This window comes from Oncorhynchus tshawytscha, linkage group LG28 (genome assembly GCF_018296145.1).
Source record: "Oncorhynchus tshawytscha isolate Ot180627B linkage group LG28, Otsh_v2.0, whole genome shotgun sequence".
In the NCBI taxonomy this organism is placed as follows: domain Eukaryota; kingdom Metazoa; phylum Chordata; class Actinopteri; order Salmoniformes; family Salmonidae; genus Oncorhynchus; species Oncorhynchus tshawytscha.
The window spans coordinates 44770641-44791001 of NC_056456.1; the positions used below are offsets into that span (position 1 = coordinate 44770641).

General features: G+C 44.8%; 1 protein-coding gene across 3 annotated transcripts in view; it reads left to right on the forward strand.

Moving 5' to 3' along the window:
- The window catches only part of LOC112230623 (V-type proton ATPase subunit H), a 43604-nt gene that overhangs the window by 15192 nt on the left and 8051 nt on the right, over positions 1–20361 (forward strand). For 2 of the 3 annotated variants that reach the window (XM_042307945.1, XM_042307946.1), the window contains exons 5-11: positions 1764–1877; positions 2287–2391; positions 6653–6709; positions 13555–13652; positions 15931–16123; positions 17794–17972; positions 19076–19201. In XM_042307945.1, coding sequence (XP_042163879.1) covers positions 1764–1877; positions 2287–2391; positions 6653–6709; positions 13555–13652; positions 15931–16123; positions 17794–17972; positions 19076–19201 — 872 coding nt within the window. The remainder of the gene's footprint in view (positions 1–1763; positions 1878–2286; positions 2392–6652; positions 6710–13554; positions 13653–15930; positions 16124–17793; positions 17973–19075; positions 19202–20361) is intronic. The other variant, XM_042307947.1, reaches the window with a different exon arrangement.

Below are 20361 nucleotides of genomic sequence, written 5' to 3' on the forward strand. Positions count from 1 at the left end.
CTACTGCAGCTCTGACTCATGATTGGCCAACACCAAGCTACATGTGCCACTCTCCACTCTCATGAAAAGCAAGAGCAGCAGCATAAACATTTATCTCTACTGCAGCAGTAGAGACCCATACCCGAGACAATCATATCAGATCCAACTCAGACCTGTGACATTATTTAGAGTTTTGGTTCCAGACCCAGTCGGGTCATGGATCTCATTTTGGGTGTTCTGGCGCAGGTGGATCTGTGATTTTTATTTTATTTTTTAAACGTATTTATTTAACCTTTTTATTTAACTGGTCAAACAAATTCTTATTTACAATGACGGCCTAGGAACAGTGGGTTAACTTCCTTGTTCAGGGACAGAATGACTGATTTTTACCTTGTCAGCTTGGGGATTCGATCTAGCAACATTTTGGTCACTGGCCCAACGCTCTAACCACTAGGCTACCTTCCTAGTGAAGACCTCAATGTAGGGGAACGGAGTTCTGTTAACCCTTTACACTCCTGGGAATTGCCCTATATGAATAAGGCTAAATGTAAAAGTTTCTTACAAAATAAATATGGGAAGCATATTCATGACCAGTTTGGAGATAATGGGAAAATTATTAGACTTTAGATGAGGTCACAAGACTGAATCCCAACATTACACTGATTTTATGTACATTTACTGTACTTTTCATCACATTTGTTGATAACGAAATCTCAAAATACTCTTGATACATCTAGTAACATGATTAGAATATTCTTGGAAATTTGGGGTAGGTGAAACATAAGACAAGGGTTTGAGTGAGAGGTCTCCAAGTGGCCACACCTCCAGTGTGCCCAGTTCATAAGTCATTTCAATACATTTATGACTCAAAGAAGAATGTTCAACGATAAGGTGCTTCTTTGAGCTCTCCTAGCTGGGGCCGTTGGGGAACTAGAGCTCTCCTAGCTTGGGACCGTTGGGGAACTAGAGCTCTCCTAGCTTGGGACCGTTGGGGAACTAGAGCTCTCCTAGCTTGGGACCGTTGGGGAACTAGAGCTCTCTAGCTTGGGACCGTTGGGGAACTAGAGCTCTCCTAGCTTGGGACCGTTGGGGAACTAGAGCTCTCCTAGCTTGGGACCGTTGGGGAACTAGAGCTCTCCTAGCTTGGGACCGTTGGGGAACTAGAGCTCTCCTACTTGGGACCGTTGGGGAACTAGAGCTCTCCTAGCTTGGGACCGTTGGGGAACTAGAGCTCTCCTAGCTTGGGACCGTTGGGGAACTAGAGCTCTCCTAGCTTGGGACCGTTGGGGAACTAGAGCTCTCCTAGCTTGGGACCGTTGGGGAACTAGAGCTCTCCTAGCTTGGGACCGTTGGGGAACTAGAGCTCTCCTAGCTTGGGACCGTTGGGGAACTAGAGCTCTCCTAGCTTGGGACCGTTGGGGAACTAGAGCTCTCCTAGCTTGGGACCGTTGGGGAACTAGAGCTCTCCTAGCTTGGGACCGTTGGGGAACTAGAGCTCTCCTAGCTTGGGACCGTTGGGGAACTAGAGCTCTCCTAGCTTGGGACCGTTGGGGAACTAGAGCTCTCCTAGCTTGGGACCGTTGGGGAACTAGAGCTCTCCTAGCTTGGGACCGTTGGGGAACTAGAGCTCTCCTAGCTTGGGACCGTTGGGGAACTAGAGCTCTCCTAGCTTGGGACCGTTGGGGAACTAGAGCTCTCCTAGCTTGGGACCGTTGGGGAACTGTTCTGTTGTGTTCCTTTAGAACCACCGGAGGTTACAACACTGTATTGTTATATTTCTGTAGGAGAATCACCAGAGGGTGAACATCTTCTTCGACTACTCCAAAAAGACCAAGAACACCGCCTGGTCCTACTTTCTGCCCATGCTCAATCGCCAGGACCTGTTCACCGTCCACATGGTTAGTATGACTATGCCACACACTACCCTACAGTTAGCACTGAGGGAGAGCAATAAGAGATGGAGTGGAGGGAGAAAGGGAGAGATGGCGGAGAGAAGCAGAAAAGAAGAGGACAGAGACAATTCAAAGGCAGATTTCTCATGTCTTCAGAATGACCAGCAGGTTATTTGCATGTTGATTGGATTTCCATCTTGTGGCCTTTTTGTTATAAAATATTATAAATGGAAGGATAGTTTTGGTCTCTCTGGGAGAGATGCATTTATATATAGTGGAATGTCTAATGCATTAACATGACTGTGGAAATGGAATTTGAACAATAAGCCATACCATCAGCATTGAATAGTGAGTGACTTTAATATTGAGCCTGGCTCAGGCTGGGCTTTAGGGTCTGACTTGTAGTCTCTCCCAGGCGGCCAGGATCATCGCTAAGCTAGCAGCCTGGGGTCGTGACCTGATGGAGGGAAGTGACCTCAACTACTACTTCAACTGGATCAAGACCCAGCTCAGCTCCCAGGTATATGACCCTTCAACCCTCTGAACTAAAACCAAATGTGCAATGCCTTTGAAGTATTCAGACCACCCACAGGAGGTTGGTGGCACCTTCATTTGGGAGGATGGGCTCGTGGTTAAGGCTGGAGCAGAATTTGTGGGATGGTATCAAATACATAAAACATGGTTTCCATGTGTTTGATGCCTTTCCAGCTATTATGAGCCGTCCTCCCCTCAGCAGCCTCCACTGGCACCACTGTCTTCAAAAATAATGTGGAGAACCCTGGGAGATCACACTGTTCCTTCCTGCTGTATACCGTGCATTCGGAAAGTATTCAGACCCTTTGACTTTTTCCACATTTAGGCTACAGACTTATTCTAAGATTAAATCAATCAATCTACAAACACTACCCCATAATGACAAAGCAAAAACAGGTTAGTAAAATTTAAACTGACTAGTGTTCTGTTATTAATATATACATACATACATACATACACACATACACAGTGGGGCAAAAAAGTATTTAGTTAGCCACCAATTGTGCAAGTTCTCCCACTTAAAAAGATGAGGCCTGTCATTTTCATCATAGGTACATTTCAACTATGACAGACAAAATGAGGAAATAAAATACAGAATCACATTGTAGGATTTTTAATGAATTTATTTGCAAATTATGGTGGAAAATAAGTATTTGGTCATCTACAAACAAGCAAGATTTCTGGCTCTCACAGACCTGTAACTTCTTCTTTAAGAGGCTCCTCTGTCCTCCACTCGTTACTTGTATTAATGGCACCTGTTTGAACTTGTTATCAATATAAAAGACACCTGTCCACAACCTCAGTCACTCCAAACTCCACTATGGCCAAGACCAAAGAGCTGTCAAAGGACACCAGAAACAAAATTGTAGACCTGCACCAGGCTGGGAAGACTGAATCTGCAATAGGTAAGCAGCTTGGTTTGAAGAAATCAACTGTGGGAGCAATTATTACGAAATGGAAGACATACAAGACCACTGATATCTCCCTCGATCTGGGGCTCCACGCAAGATCTCACCCCGTGGGGTCAAAATGATCGCAAAAACGGTGAGCAAAAATCCCAGAACCACACGGGGAGACCTAGTGAATGACCTGCAGAGAGCTGGGACCAAAGTAACAAAGCCTACCATTAGTAACACACTACGCCGCCAGGGACTCAAATCCTGCAGTGCCAGACATGTCCCCCTGCTTAAGCCAGTACATGTCCAGGCCCGTCTGATGTTTGCTAGAGAGCATTTGGATGATCCAGAAGAAGATTGGGAGAATGTCATATGGTCAGATGAAACCAAAATAGAGCTTTTTGGTAAAAACTCAACTCGTTGTGTTTGGAGGACAAAGAATGCTGAGTTGCATCCAAAGACCACCATACCTACTGTGAAGCATGGGGGTGGAAACATCATGCTTTGGGGCTGTTTTTCTGCAAAGGGACCAGGATGACAGATCCGTGTAAAGGAAAGAATGAATGGGGCCATATATTGTGAGATTTTGAGTGAAAACCTCCTTCCATCAGCAAGGGCATTGAAGATTAAACGTGGCTGGGTCTTTCAGCATGACAATGATCCCAAACACACCGCCCGGGCAACGAAGGAGTGGCTTCATAAGAAGCATTTCAAGGTCCTGGAGTGGCCTAGCCAGTCTCCAGATCTCAACCGCATAGAAAATCTTTGGAGGGAGTTGAAAGTCCGTGTTGCCCAGCAACAGCCCCAAAACATCACTGCTTTAGAGGAGATCTGCATGGAGGAATGGGCCAAAATACCAGCAACAGTGTGTGAGAACCTTGTGAAGACTTACAGAAAACGTTTGACCTCTGTCATTGCCAACAAAGGGTATATAACAAAGTATTGAGCAACTTTTGTTATTGACCAAATACTTATTTTCCACCATAATTTGCAAATAAATTCATTAAAAATCCTACAATGTGATTTTCTGGATTTTTTTCTGTTTTTGTCTGTCATAGTTGAAGTGTACCTATGATGAAAATGACAGGCCTCATCTTTTTAAGTGGGAGTACTTGCACAATTGGTAGCTGACTAAATACTTTTTTGCCCCACTTTATATATACACACACACACACACACACACACAGTTGACGTTTCCATACACTTAGGGTTGGAGTCATTAACTTGTTTTTCAACCACTCCACAAATTTCTTGTTAACAAACTAGTTTTGACAAGTCGGTTAGGACATCTACTTCGTGCATGACACAAGTAATTTTTCCAACAATTGTTTAGACAGATTATTTCACTTATAATTCACTGTATCACAATTCCTGTGGGTCAGAAGTTTGCATACACTAAGTTGACTGTGTCTTTAAACAGCTTGGAAATTACAGAACATGTAATGGCTTTAGAAGCTTCTAATTGACATTTGAGTAAATTGGAGGTGTACCTGTGGATGTATTTCAAGACCTACCTTCAGACTCAGTGCCTCTTTGCTTGACATCATGGGAAAATCAAAAGAAATCAGCTAAGACCTAAAAAAATGTTTTTTTGTAGACCTCCAAGTCTGGTTCATCCTTGGGAGCAATTTCCAAATTCCTGAAGGGACCACGTTCATCTGTACTAACAATAGTATCCCAGTATAAACACCTTGGGACCACGCAGCCAGTCATACCACTCCAAACCCGCCATATAAAAGCCAGACTACCATTTACAACTGCACATGGGGACAAGGATTGTACTTTTTTGGAGAAATGTCTTCAGGTCTCATGAAACAAAAATAGAACTGTTTGGCCATAATGACCATTGTTATGTTTGGTGGAAAAAAGAGGAGGCTTGCAAGCCGAAGAACACCATCCCAACCGTGAAGCACGGGGGTGGCAGTATCATGTTGTGCGGGGTGCTTCACTGAAGGAGGGACTGGTGCACACTAAATAGATGGCATTTGAGGAAGGAAAGTTACGTGGATATACTGAAGCAACGTCTCAAAACATCAGTCAGTAAGTTAAAGCTTGGTCGCAAATGGATCTTCCAAATGGACAATGACCCCAAACATACTTCCAAAGTATTGGCAAAATGGCTTAAGGACAACAAAGTCCAGGTATTGGAGTGGCCATCACAAAGCCCTGACCCTCAATCCCATAGAAAGTTTGTGGGAAAAACTGAAAAAGGGTGTGCGAGCAAGGAGGCCTACAAACCTGACTCAGTTACACCAGCTCTGTCAGGAGGAATGGGCCAAAATTCACCCAACTTATTGTGGGAAGCTTGTGGAAGGCTACCCGAAACGTTTAACCCAAGTGGAGCAATGTGAAGGCAATGCTACCAAATACTAATTGTGTGTATGCAAACTTCTGATCCACTGGGAATGTGGTGGAATAAATATATATATTGTTTCAGCTTCTTAAAGCAAGTGATGAAATGAGATTAGTAATGTAGGGTATGTAAACATATTAAGTGGCATTGTTTAGTGGCTAGTGATACATTTTTACATCAATTTTTCCATTATTAAAGTGGCTGGAGTTGAGTCAGTATGTTGGCAGCAGCCACCCCATGTTAGTGGTGGTGGCCTTGAGATAGAAGCTGTTTTTCAGTCTCTCGGTCCCAGCTTTGATCCAGCTATACTGACCTCGTCTTCTGGATGATAGGGGTGAACAGGCAGTGGCTCGGGTGGTTGCTGTCCTTGATGATCTTTATGGCCTTCCTGTGACATCGGGTGGTGTAGGTGTGCTGGAGGGCAGGTAGAGGGCAGGTAGTTTGCCCCCGGTGATGCGTTGTGCAGACCGCACAACCCTCTGGAGAGCCTTAAGGTTGTGGGCGTTGCAGTTGCCGGACCAGGCGGTGATACAACCCGACAGGATGCTCTCGATTGTGCATCTGTAAAACTTTGAAGGTCTTAGGGGCCAAGCCGGATTTCTTCAGCCTCCTGTGTGTTTGTGGACCATTTCAGATTGTCAGTGACGTGTACACCGAGGAACTTGAAGCTTTCCACCTTCTCCACTGCGGCCCCGTCGATGTGTATAGGGGCACGTGTTCGGAGTCCGTGTGAGAGTCTGTGCCTCTATCCACATCGACGGGTCGATCTGAAATGGTCCACCCACACAGACAGTGTGGTGAAGAAGGCACATCAGCATCTCTTCAACATCAGGAGGCTGAAGAAATCTGGCTTGGCCCCTGAGTGTCTCTCTCTCTCACACACACACACACACACACACACACACACACACACACACACACACACACAGTACTTTGTCCAGAGCCCAGTCATCTAAGCCAGCCACATGGCTCCTTGTCTGTGTTTTGTCTTCCATTAGAAGCTTCATGGTACAGGTCCAGATTCCTCAGGACAAGGCACTATATCCCCCAGTGAAGTGAGTATGACAGAGTGATGAAGACGATGATTCATCCTAACGCTGCTATCTCTCTAATCAACTCTATTGGGCTCTTTGCTGTCTCTCTCTGCTGCTTCTGTTCTGTTATAATACTGTTACAATGGAGGTGCGGAGACATCAGCCAGTGAGGCTGGAAACTAGGCGTATGTCGCGTCACTAATTCACAGGAGAGAATTATTATATTTTTAATGCTTTTTTTTGGCATAAATGCCTTCTGGAGCATGTGAACTTTCCATGTGCCTTAATAACAAAATTGTATTATCATTCGATACTGAGATAATTAATGGGCTGGACGTGCCTAGAGACGAGTTTGGATTGGTCTGCCATGTAGCATGCTTCTGTCTATAATATGAGTTGCTTAGTATGTGAAGGTAATCCTTTCTATAGCAGCTTTTTTGAAAGACATCAGGAAAACATCAGTGTCGCTATCGAATCCAATTTCTGGAGGACCGAGTTTTGAAATCAGTGGAATGCCTGGTGGAAGCACAGTTTGATGGCTAAAGAGATGGAGAAAATTCAGGCTTTTGATTGCAAATGCGGATGGAGTCAAATGGAACAGAACGCTGTTAGCCGTCTCCTGAATTATTATATATATTTATATATATTTTTTCAACCTAACGGCAACCTTGACAGAGAGGGAGAAGCATTCATCCAGAGAGTCTAGCGAGCTACATTTTTAGATATTATGCGTTAGTGTACTGTTAGCTAGCTAACCGACCAGCCAGCTAACGTTACGTTTATGATCTGTGTAGTAATATTTTTTTTTATCTTCTAGCCATTTGCATTGCCGTTTATAGCCTAATGTTAACAGCTAGCTGACATTGAATTTAGCTACCTCTATATTCATGCACGGTAGTAACGTCATGAGTTGGGGATTATGGTTAATTGTTGGTTAATTGTTTAGCTAGCTAGCTACACGTCTAAACAGAAGACTCCACTATGCAAGTAACCATTTCACTGTAGCGTTTACTCCTTCTGTATCCTGTGCATATGACAAATAAACCTTGATTTATCTCATATAGTGTGTTTACCAGAGACTGACATGTGAAGAACAACATGACCTGCACCAAAGTCAGATTTGGATATATCGTTAGGCCAACAAGACAGTGTCCAAGTTCTAAAATTCTCTGGTAGAATGCCCTGCTTTTATTTTGTCTCACTCTCAACCGTCTAATTAGCTCGCCATTAACTTGTGAACATTGATCTCGTTGAGTTTCTTTTCCAGTAATTATGAATACAAATTAGCTAAGACATTGTCAGCTATATGATGTGGTCATTATTTGAACTGGCTAGCCAGCTAATGTAAGGTTAGCTACCTATCTAACAAGCTAGAAACTAACCAAAACATTGTTGAGAAAGTTGCTTTTAGTTGCCTGGTTTTCTAGATTGACATATACTAAATACATTTTAAACTGATGGGTTTATTGCTGTTAAAATGCACCAGTTATGCTATTTTGGACCACCAGGCTGCTGATGTCATGCAGCATGTCGCTTTTGTGTTTGAACTTTTTCATATTGACAACGACAAGTTTGATGTTGGACGACAATAGAATGTTCATGATGTCACTGCAACAACAATATACAGACATGTTGATAGATGTAATATAAACCAGCCTTTAGTCTTACTCTTTGGTAGTTCAGTACACTACCGTACTCACTGTTTAGCACATGGCCTTGAATCCTTAAAACCTCTATGGGATAGTAAAGCTAACTAATGGGATTGGCATGACGTGTTAAATAACAAGAACATTTCCCAGGACATGGACATATCTGTTATTGGCAGAAATCTTAAATTCGTGTTAATCTGTCCAATTTACAGTAGCTATTAGTGAAAGAATACCTTGCTATTGTTTGAGGAGAGTGCACAGTTGTAAACTGTGTTAATAAACCAATTAGCAAATTTGGGCAGTCTTGAAACAGCATTTTGAACACAAATGCAATGGTTCATTGGATGAGTCTAAAACTTTGCACATACACTGATGCCCTCTAGTGGCCAAAATCTAAATTGCACCTAACCTGGAATAGTACATTATGGCCTTTCTCTTGCATTTCAAAGATGATTAAAAAAAATCTTTGTTCTTCTACCAGTTCTAATGTATTATATTCTCTTGAATTTCACATTTCCGCAAACTTCAAAGTATTTCCTTTCAAATGGTATCAAGAATATGCATATCCTTGCTTCAGGTTACGAGCTACTGAAAATGGGGGGGGAAAAGGGTCAGATCCTGAAGAGGTTTTAAAGAGATGTGTGGGGAAAATCCTACTCCTCTGGTGATGTAGAGGTTAATCCAGGCCCTGCAGTGCCTAGCTCCATTCCCCAGGCGCTCTCATTTGTTGACTAATGTAATCGTAAAAGCCTTGGTTTCTTGCATGTTAACATTAGAAGCCTCCTCCTCCCTAAGTTTGTTTTATTCACTGCCTTAGCACACTCTGCCAACCCGGATGTCCTAGCCGTGTCTGAATCCTGGTTTAGGAAGATCACCAAAAACCCTGACATTTCTATAACTATAACATTTTCTGACAAGATAGAACTGCCAAAGGGGGTGGAGTTGCAATCTACTGCAGAGAGAGCCTACTACTGCTACTACTATAGCCTACTACTGCTACTAAATCTGCTACTACTTATTATTACTACTTCTACATCTGCTATTATTACTACTATTAATAATTCTACTACTAAATCTGCTACTACTATTATTATTATTATTATTACTACTACAACTAGTATTTGTACTACTACATCTACTATTATTGCTGCTATTAGTGCTGCTGCTATTATTACTACTATTAATAATTCTACTACTTCTAAATCTGCTACTACTATTATTATTAGTACTACTACTAGTAGTACTTGTACTACTACATCTACTATTGCTGCTATTAGTGCTGCTGCTATTATTACTACTATTGCTGCTATTTCTACTGCTTCTGTTGCTCTCAGGATGTGTCTCCTCAGTTTCTCACTCCCTTCCTTCCTTTTTTTGCTTTTATGAAATGCCTCTAACAGATTAATTGGATCTATTTTCTCCTCAGCTGTCTTTGCTCAGGTCCTTGAGGGGACACGTCCCTGTCTGTTCTGTAATGATACTCTCTTTGTCTAGCATGGTTCTGCATGGTGCTCGTGGTTGCAGATGCCAGTTACTGTTGAGCAGTTACATTTGTTAAATGGGCTATATAAATAAAGATGGAACTTGGTAACTTCTTCTTTAAGAGGCTCCTCTGTCCTCCACTCGTTACCTCTATCAATGGCACCTGTTTGAACTTGTTATCAGTATAAAAGACACCTGTCCACAACCTCAAACAGTCACACTCCAAACTCCACTATGGCCAAGACCAAAGAGCTGTCAAAGGGCACCAGAAACAAAATTGTAGACCTGCACCAGGCTGGGAAGACTGAATCTGCAATAGGTAAGCAGCTTGGTTTGAAGAAATCAACTGTGGGAGCAATTATTAGGAAATGGAAGACATACAAGACCACTGATAATCTCCCTCGATCTGGGGCTCCACGCAAGATCTCACCCCGTGGGGTCAAAATGATCACAAAAATCCCAGAACCACACGGGAGGGACCTAGTGAATGACCTACAGAGAGCTGGGACCAAAGTAACAAAGCCTACCATCAGTAACACACTATGCCGCCAGGGACTCAAATCCTGCAGTGCCAGACGTGTCCCCCTGCTTAAGCCAGTACATGTCCAGGCCCGTCTGAAGTTTGCTAGAGAGCATTTGGATGATCCAGAAGAAGATTGGGAGAATGTCATATGGTCAGATGGAACCAAAATATAACTTTTTGGTTAAATCAAATCAAATCAAATTTTATTTGTCACATACACATGGTTAGCAGATGTTAATGCGAGTGTAGCGAAATGCTTGTGCTTCTAGTTCCGACAATGCAGTAATAACGAACAAGTAATCTAACTAACAATTCCAGAAAACTACTGTCTTATACACAGTGTAAGGGGATAAAGAATATGTACATAAGGATATATGAATGAGTGATGGTACAGAGCAGCATAGGCAAGATACAGTAGATGATATTGAGTACAGTATATACATATGAGATGAGTATGTAAACCAAGTGGCATAGTTAAAGTGGCTAGTGATACATGTATTACATAAGGATGCAGCCAATGATATAGAGTACAGTATATACGTATGTATATGAGATGAATAATGTAGGGTAAGTAACATTATATAAGGTAGCATTGTTTAAAGTGGCTAGTGATATATTTACATCATTTCCCATTATTAAAGTGGCTGGAGTAGAGTCAGTGTCATTGACAGTGTGTTGGCAGTAGCCACTCAATGTTAGTGGTGGCTGTTTAACAGTCTGATGGCCTTGAGATAGAAGCTGTTTTTCAGTCTCTCGGTCCCAGCTTTGATGCACCTGTACTGACCTCGCCTTCTGGATGACAGCGGGGTGAACAGGCAGTGGCTCGGGTGGTTGATGTCCTTGATGATCTTTATGGCCTTCCTGTAGCATCGGGTGGTGTAGGTGTCCTGGAGGGCAGGTAGTTTGCCCCCGGTGATGCGTTGTGCAGACCTCACTACCCTCTGGAGAGCCTTACGGTTGAGGGCGGTGCAGTTGCCATACCAGGCGGTGATACAGCCCGCCAGGATGCTCTCGATTGTGCATCTGTAGAAGTTTGAGAGTGCTTTTGGTGACAAGCCGAATTTCTTCAGCCTCCTGAGGTTGAAGAGGCGCTGCTGCGCCTTCCTCACGATGCTGTCTGTGTGAGTGGACCAATTCAGTTTGTCTGTGATGTGTATGCCGAGGAACTTAACTTGCTACCCTCTCCACTACTGTTCCATCGATGTGGATGGGGGTGTTCCCTCTGCTGTTTCCTGAAGTCCACAATCATCTCCTTAGTTTTGTTGACGTTGAGTGTGAGGTTATTTTCCTGACACCACACTCCGAGGGCCCTCACCTCCTCCCTGTAGGCCGTCTCGTCGTTGTTGGTAATCAAGCCTACCACTGTTGTGTCGTCCGCAAACTTGATGATTGAGTTGGAGGCGTGCGTGGCCACGCAGTCGTGGGTGAACAGGGAGTACAGGAGAGGGCTCAGAACGCACCCTTGTGGGGCCCCAGTGTTGAGGATCAGCGGGGAGGAGATGTTGTTGCCTACCCTCACCACCTGGGGGCGGCCCGTCAGGAAGTCCAGTACCCAGTTGCACAGGGCGGGGTCGAGACCCAGGGTCTCGAGCTTGATGACGAGCTTGGAGGGTACTATGGTGTTGAATGCCGAGCTGTAGTCGATGAACAGCATTCTCACATAGGTATTCCTCTTGTCCAGATGGGTTAGGGCAGTGTGCAGTGTGGTTGAGATTGCATCGTCTGTGGACCTATTTGGGCGGTAAGCAAATTGGAGTGGGTCTAGGGTGTCAGGTAGGGTGGAGGTGATATAGTCCTTGACTAGTCTCTCAAAGCACTTCATGATGACGGATGTGAGTGCTACGGGCGGTAGTCGTTTAGCTCAGTTACCTTAGCTTTCTTGGGAACAGGAACAATGGTGGCCCTCTTGAAGCATGTGGGAACAGCAGACTGGTATAGGGATTGATTGAATATGTCCGTAAACACACCGGCCAGCTGGTCTGCGCATGCTCTGAGGGCGCGGCTGGGGATGCCGTCTGGGCCTGCAGCCTTGCGAGGGTTAACACGTTTAAATGTCTTACTCACCTCGGCTGCAGTGAAGGAGAGACCGCATGTTTTCGTTGCAGGCCGTGTCAGTGGCACTGTATTGTCCTCAAAGCGGGCAAAAAGTTATTTAGTCTGCCTGGGAGCAAGACATCCTGGTCCGTGACTGGGCTGGGTTTCTTCCTGTAGTCCGTGATTGACTGTAGACCCTGCCACATGCCTCTTGTGTCTGAGCCGTTGAATTGAGATTCTACTTTGTCTCTGTACTGGCGCTTAGCTTGTTTGATAGCCTTGCGGAGGGAATAGCTGCACTGTTTGTATTCAGCCATTTTACCAGACACCTTGCCCTGATTAAAAGCAGTGGTTAACACTCAACTCGTCGTGTTTGGAGGACAAAGAATGCTGAGTTGCATCCAAAGAACACCATACCTACTGTGAAGCATGGGGGAGGAAACATCATACTTTGGGGCTCTTTTTCTGCAAAGGGACCAGGATGACAGATCCGTGTAAAGGAAAGAATGAATGGGGCCATGTATTGTGAGATTTTGAGTGAAAACCTCCTTCCATCAGCAAGGGCATTGAAGATTAAACGTGGCTGGGTCTTTCAGCATGACAATGATCCCAAACACACCGCCCGGGCAACAAAGGAGTGGCTTCGTAAGAAGCATTTCAAGGTCCTGGAGTGGCCTAGCCAGTCTCCAGATCTCAACCGCATAGAAAATCTTTGGAGGGAGTTGAAAGTCCGTTTTGTCCAGCAACAGCCCCAAAACATCACTGCTCTAGAGGAGATCTGCATGGAGGAATGGGCCAAAATACCAGCAACAGTGTGTGAAAACCTTGTGAAGACTTACAGAAAACGTTTGACCTCTGTCATTGCCAACAAAGGGTATATAACAAAGTATTGAGAAACTTTTGTTATTGACCAAATACTTATTTTCCACCATAATTTGCAAATAAATTCATTAAAAATCCTACAAATGTGATTTTCTGGATTTTTTTTCTCCTTTTGTCTGTCATAGTTGAAGTGTACCTATGATGAAAATGACAGGCCTCTCATCTTTTTAAGTGGGAGAACTTGCACAATTGGTGGCTGACTAATTACTTTTTTGCCCCACTGTATCTCCAAATCCCTGCCTGTGTTTCCCTGACCAGTCTTAATAAAAGTTTGTATCTGTGTTCTCCCCCTGCAGAGCTCTCAGTATGTGCAGTGTGTAGCAGGCTGTCTCCAGCTGATGTTGAGGGTGAATGAGTACAGGTTTGCCTGGGTGGAGGCTGACGGGGTCAACTGGTGAGTCTCTGTATACTATTACTACATCTAATACGGCGGACTACTAGTCTCTGTATACTATTACTACATCTAATACTACTAGTCTCTGGATACTATTACTATATTTATTAACAAGTGTGGTTTCCTGTACCTCAAATCAAATTTATTTATATAGCCCTTTGTACATCAGCTGATATCACAAAGTGCTGTACAGAAACCCAGCCTAAAACCCCAAACATCAAGCAATGCAGGTGTAGAAGCACGGTGGCTAGGAAAAACTCCCTAGAAAGGCCAAAACCTAGGAAGAAACCTAGAGAGGAACCAGGCTATGTGGGGTGGCCAGTCCTCTTCTGGCTGTGCCGGGTGGAGATTATAACAGAACATGGCCAAGATGTTCAAATGTTCATAAATGACCAGCATGGTCCAATAATAATAATAATAATAATAAGGCAGAACAGTTGAAACTGGAGCAGCAGCACGGCCAGGTGGACTGGGGATAGCAAGGAGTCATCATGTCAGGTAGTCCTGAGGCATGGTCCTAGGGCTCAGGTCCTCCGAGAAAGAGAGAATTAGAGGGAGCACACTTAAATTCACACAGGACACCGAATAGGACAGGAGAAGTACTCCAGATATAACAAACTGACCCTAGCCCCCCGACACAAACTACTGCAGCATAAATACTGGAGGCTGAGACAGGAGGGGTCAGGAGACACTGTGGCCCCATCCGAGGATACCCCCAGACAGGGCCAAACAAATCCAGACTGTATCACAACCGGTTGTGATTGGGAGTCCCATAGGGTGGCGCACAATTGGCCTAGCATTGTCCGGGTTTGGCCGTCATTGTAAATAAGAATTTGTTCTTAACTGACTTGCCTAGTTCAGTAAAGGTTTAAAAAAAACTTTAGGAATCTGTGGCATGAGGTTGTGACAACTGCACATTTTAGTGACCTATTGTCCCTAGCACAAGGTGCACCTGTGTAATGATCATGCTGTTTAATCAGCTTCTTGATATGCCACACCTGTCAGGTTGATGGATTATCTTGGCAAAGGAGAAATACTATCAGAGATGTAAACAAATTTGTGCACAACATTTTTATGAATAATAATTTTTATTCATATGGAACATTTCTGGCATCTTTTATTTCAGCTCATGAAACATGGGACCAACAGTTTACATGTTGCGTTTATATTTTTGTTCAGTATATTTCTGTTAGTTATCATTGTTACAATCACTGGATACTTCTATTACTACTAACTTCTCTCTGTTAGCATTACATCATTAGTGTGTTTGGGGTTGTCTGATGCTTTATGCTGCTTGACTACACTACAAGAGGAAGTTAGCCTAACCACTGCTGTTATCTGTAACTCAAGCCATAAACTCCATAACCAAAACCATGCAATAAAACCACGATGCACCATAAAACTGCTGTGATTGACAAATGTGGTGTCCTGTACCACCTGACCCTGTTTTCTCTCCTCCCTCTAGCATTTCTACCTGACCCTGTTCTCTCTCCTCCCTCTAGCATTGCTACCTGACCCTGTTCTCTCTCCTCCCTCTAGCATCACGGCTGTGCTCAGTAACAAGTGTGGTGTCCTGTACCACCTGACCCTGTTCTCTCTCCTCCCTCTAGCATTGCTACCTGACCCTGTTCTCTCTCCTCCCTCTAGCATCTACCTGACCCTGTTCTGTCTCCTCCCCTAGCATTACCACCTGACCCTGTTCTCTCTCCTCCCTCTAGCATTGCTACCTGACCCTGTTCTCTCTCCTCCCTCTAGCATTGCTACCTGACCCTGTTCTCTCTCCTCCCTCTAGCATTACCACCTGTGCCTGTTCAAGTGTGGTGTCCTGTAGCATTGCACCTGACCCTGTTCTCTCTCCTCCCTCCCTCTAGCATTGCTACCTGACCCTGTTCTCTCTCCTCCCTCTAGCATTGCTACCTGACCCTGTTCTCTCTCCTCCCTCTAGCATTACCACCTGACCCTGTTCTCTCTCCTCCCTCTAGCATTGCTACCTGACCCTGTTCTCTCTCCTCCCTCTAGCATTACCACCTGACCCTGTTCTCTCTCCTCCCTCTAGCATTGCTACCTGACCCTGTTCTCGCTCCTCCCTCTAGCATTACCACCTGACCCTGTTCTCGCTCCTCCCTCTAGCATTACCACCTGACCCTGTTCTCGCTCCTCCCTCTAGCATTACCACCTGACCCTGTTCTCGCTCCTCCCTCTAGCATTGCTACCTGACCCTGTTCTCTCTCCTCCCTCTAGCATTACCACCTGACCCTGTTCTCTCTCCTCCCTCTAGCATCACGGCTGTGCTCAGTAACAAGTGTGGTTTCCAGCTGCAGTACCAGATGGGGTTTTGTGTGTGGCTGCTGGCCTTCAACTCTCAGCTCTGTGAGCAGCTACGCCGTTACAACGTGGTGCCGGCCCTGTCTGACATCCTGCAGGAGTCTGTCAAGGAGAAGGTCACGCGCATCATCCTGGCTGCCTTCAGGGTACGTACTGCTAGTTAGTTACGGCACCCTGTTCCCTATAGGTTGTCTTCAGGGTACGTACTGCTAGTTAGTTACGTTACCGTTTCAGCAGCTACGCTTGTCTTAAATGATCTGTCAAAGGAATCTAAGCAATTGTACATAATGTTGATGCTACTGTCTCCTATGACCGAAAAGAGCTTCAGGATATCAGAACAGCGATTTACTCACCTTGAACTGGATGAAGATTTAATCTTTAATGAGTCTGACAGGAAGGATATAATGTTGTCCCCAGACAAGGCCCAAATCCCTGTCATTCACATGAAGGAAATGCAAGGGGTGGAGGTCATGTTGCCTTGTGAGAATTTGTCGGTGAGTGGGTAACCCGCCTCTACCATTCGTTCTATTAGCCAAAGTGTAATCACTGGAGAATAAACTGGAAGAGCTCCGTTCGAGACTATCCTATCAACGGGACATTAAACGGTAATATCTTACGTTTCATGATTGAATGACGTCATAGATAATAACAGTTGGCTGGGTTTTCCGTGCATCGGCAGGACAGAATAGCTACATCCAGGGGTGGGGTGTGTGTCTGTCAGTAACAGCTGGTGCGCAATGTCTAATATTAAGGTAATCTCGAGGCATTTGTGTTAATTATGGATCCCCATAACTCTTCCTGGGGTCCAGAAAAATTAAGGCAGTTTCTACAATTTTTAAAACATTACATTTCACAGATTTCACAATACAGGCCCCTACTCCACCATTACTACATATCTACAGTACTAAATCCATGTGTACATGTGTGTGTGCTGTGCGTATGTTATTGTGTGTATGCATGTCTCTGTGCCCATGTTTGTTGCTTCAGTCCCTGCTCTTCCATAAGGTGTGTATTTTTTAAAATCTGTTTTAAATCTAGTTTTACTGCTTGCTTCAGTTACTTGATGTGGTATAGAGTTCCATGTAGTCATGGCTCTATGTAGTACTGTGCACCTCCTATAGTCTGTTCTGGACTTGGGGACTGTAAAGAGACCTCTGGTGTCATGTCTTGTGAGGTATGCATGGGTGTCCGAGCTGTGCGCCAGTAGTTCAATCAGACAGCTCATGTGCGTGTGGCGGCTCGGAGCGGGGCGCGTGTGGCGGCTCGGAGCGGGGCGCGTGTGGCGGCTCGGAGCGGGGCGCGTGTGGCGGCTCGGAGCGGGGCGCGTGTGGCGGCTCGGAGCGGGGCGCGTGTGGCGGCTCGGAGCGGGGCGCGTGTGGCGGTAGTAGGAGGAGCGGGGCGTAGCTGTGCAGTTGGAGCAGTGTGGTGGGAGCAGTGTGGAGTTTGTCGCTGTAGCAGTTTGAGTTGTGCATTCGGAAAATATTGCAATGCCTTGACTTTAAGCGGCAAACTAATTAGCATAATACAAAATTCCCCATAAAAATCTGTCCGTTTAAGCTAGAGATCTGTTTTATTTCATTGGATGCGTCTCAATCCACCAAATCTGAAGGATTTGTTGCCGTAGAAATGTACCTGGCTAAAAGCTGAGCAACTTTCGTGTTACTTGTTATCCAGAGTCGAACTCAGAGTTGACCAAAGTTACCTTGCTATCTCCTCAAACCACGTACTTAGTAGAGGGTTCTGGAGAAATCGACTGAGTGGGAGACCCATCAGGAGTATGCTCTGGCCATGATACATGTTAATATTATTATTATAGAACCTGTTGGAGAAGTCAGCGGATAGGGAGACCCGTCAGGAGTATGCTCTGGCCATGATCCAGTGTAAGGTTCTGAAGCAGCTGGAAAATCTGGACCAGCAGAAGTATGACGATGAGGACATTACGGAAGACATCAAGTTCCTGCTGGAGAGTCTGGGAGAGAGCGTTCAGGACCTCAGGTAGGTTACTTCTGACCCCTAACCCTAACTTCTCCATGTCCGAACCTAGAGTCTGGGAGAGTGTCCAGGACCTGACAGGTAACGTTACTGCTAACCTCAGCTACGCAAGCAGGCATTACTGTGATTTTACATGAACCTGGAGAAACTAGGCTGTTCTGCTAGGCGCTACGCTAGCATGCATTACTGTGCTGTTACTTGAACCTGGAGAAACTAGGCTGTTCTGCTAGGTGCTATGCTAGCATGCATTACTGTGCTGTTACTTGAACCTGGAGAATCTAGGCTGTTCTGCTATGCTATGCTAGGCATTACTGTGCTGTTACTTGAACCTGGAGAAACTAGGCGCTACGCTAGCAGGCATTACTGTACTGTTACTTGAACCTGGAGAAACTAGGTGCTATGCTAGCAGGCATCACTGTGCTGTTACTTGAACCTGAAGAAACTAGGCTGTTCTGCTAGGTGCTATGCTAGCATGCATTACTGTGCTGTTACTTGAACCTGGAGAAACTAGGCTGTTCTGCTATGCTACACTAGCAGGCATTACTGTGCTGTTACTTGAACCTGGAGAATCTAGGTGCTATGCTATGCAGGCATTACTGTGCTGTTACTTGAACCTGGAGAAACTAGGCGCTGCGGTGCTACACTAGCAGGCATTACTGTGCTGTTACTTGAACCTGGAGAATCTAGGTGCTATGCTAGCAGGCATTACTGTGCTGTTACTTGAACCTGGAGAAACTAGGCGCTACGCTAGCAGGCATTACTGTACTGTTACTTGAACCTGGAGAAACTAGGTGCTATGCTAGCAGGCATCACTGTGCTGTTACTTGAACCTGGAGAAACTAGGTGCTATGCTAGCAGGCATTACTGTGCTGTTACTTGAACCTGGAGAAACTAGGCGCTACGCTAGCAGAACTGTACAGATCTCTTAAACCACACTGGAACTGGACCTGTCCTGGAATACCCCTCATTGAACTCTCCAACAGGTCAAAATCTCTCTATATTAAGGACTGTCGGGACTGAGGCTGTTCTTCAACAAGGTTTATCTGCTAGTTTGTTTGTTGCTTGTTATTTAAGCTTTTTTTTCTCTCACTCTTTCACTCACACAGTTCGTTTGATGAGTACAGCTCAGAGCTGAAGTCGGGTCGCCTGGAGTGGAGCCCGGTCCACAAATCAGAGAAGTTCTGGCGTGAGAATGCTGTTCGCCTCAACGAGAAGAACTACGAACTCCTCAAGTAAGCAAAGAGCACTACCTAGTGTGGGATGGTTTGGTAAGACACAGAGCATGGTTCGGTAAGACACAGAGCACTACCTAGTGTGGATGGTTCGGTAAGACACAGAGCACTACCTAGTGTGGATGGTTCGGTAAGACACAGAGCACTACCTAGTGTGGATGGTTCGGTACCTAGTGTGGATGGTTCGGTATCTTCGGTAAGATACAACGACACACAGAGTTACACATGGAGTAAAACAAACATACAGTCAATAATACAGTATAAACAAGTCTATATACAATGTGAGCAAATGAGGTGAGAAGGGAGGTAAAGGCAAAAAAGTAAATAAAGTAAAAATATAGCAAGTAAAACACTGGAATGGTAGTTTTGCAATGGAAGAATGTGCAAAGTAGAAATAAAAATAATGGGGTGCAAAGGAGCAAAATAAATAAATTAATTAAATACAGTTGGGAAAGAGGTAGTTGTTTGGGCTAAAATTATAGGTGGGCAGTAATCTGTGAGCTGCTTAAAGCTAGTGAGGGAGATAAGTGTTTCCAGTTTCAGAGATTTTTGTAGTTCGTTCCAGTCATTGGCAGCAGAGAACTGGAAGGAGAGGCGGCCAAAGAAAGAATTGGTTTTGGGGGTGACTAGAGAGATATACCTGCTGGAGCGTGGGCTACAGGTGGGAGATGCTATGGTGACCAGCTAGTGTGGATGGTTCGGTAAGACACAGCACTACCTAGTGTGGATGGTTCGGTAAGACACAGCACTACCTAGTGTGGATGGTTCGGTAAGACACAGAGCACTACCTAGTGTGGATGGTTCGGTAAGACACAGAGCACTACCTAGTGTGGATGGTTCGGTAAGACACAGAGCACTACCTAGTGTGGATGTTCGGTAATGAGTTTGCATCCCAAATGGCACCCTAAGTGTAAATAAAATAACATAAGAATACAATCACTTATTAAAGGCCTGGCTAAAAAGGTTGGTTTTTAAATGTTATTTAAATAACCTCAATGGAGTCTGCATCTCTTACCTGACAGGGCAAGCTGTTCTGTAACTGAGGGGCTTTACTAGAGAACGCTGTTCCGTAACTGAGGGGCTTTACTAGAGAACGCTGTTCCGTAACTGAGGGGCTTTACTAGAGAACGCTGTTCTGTAACTGAGGGGCTTTACTAGAG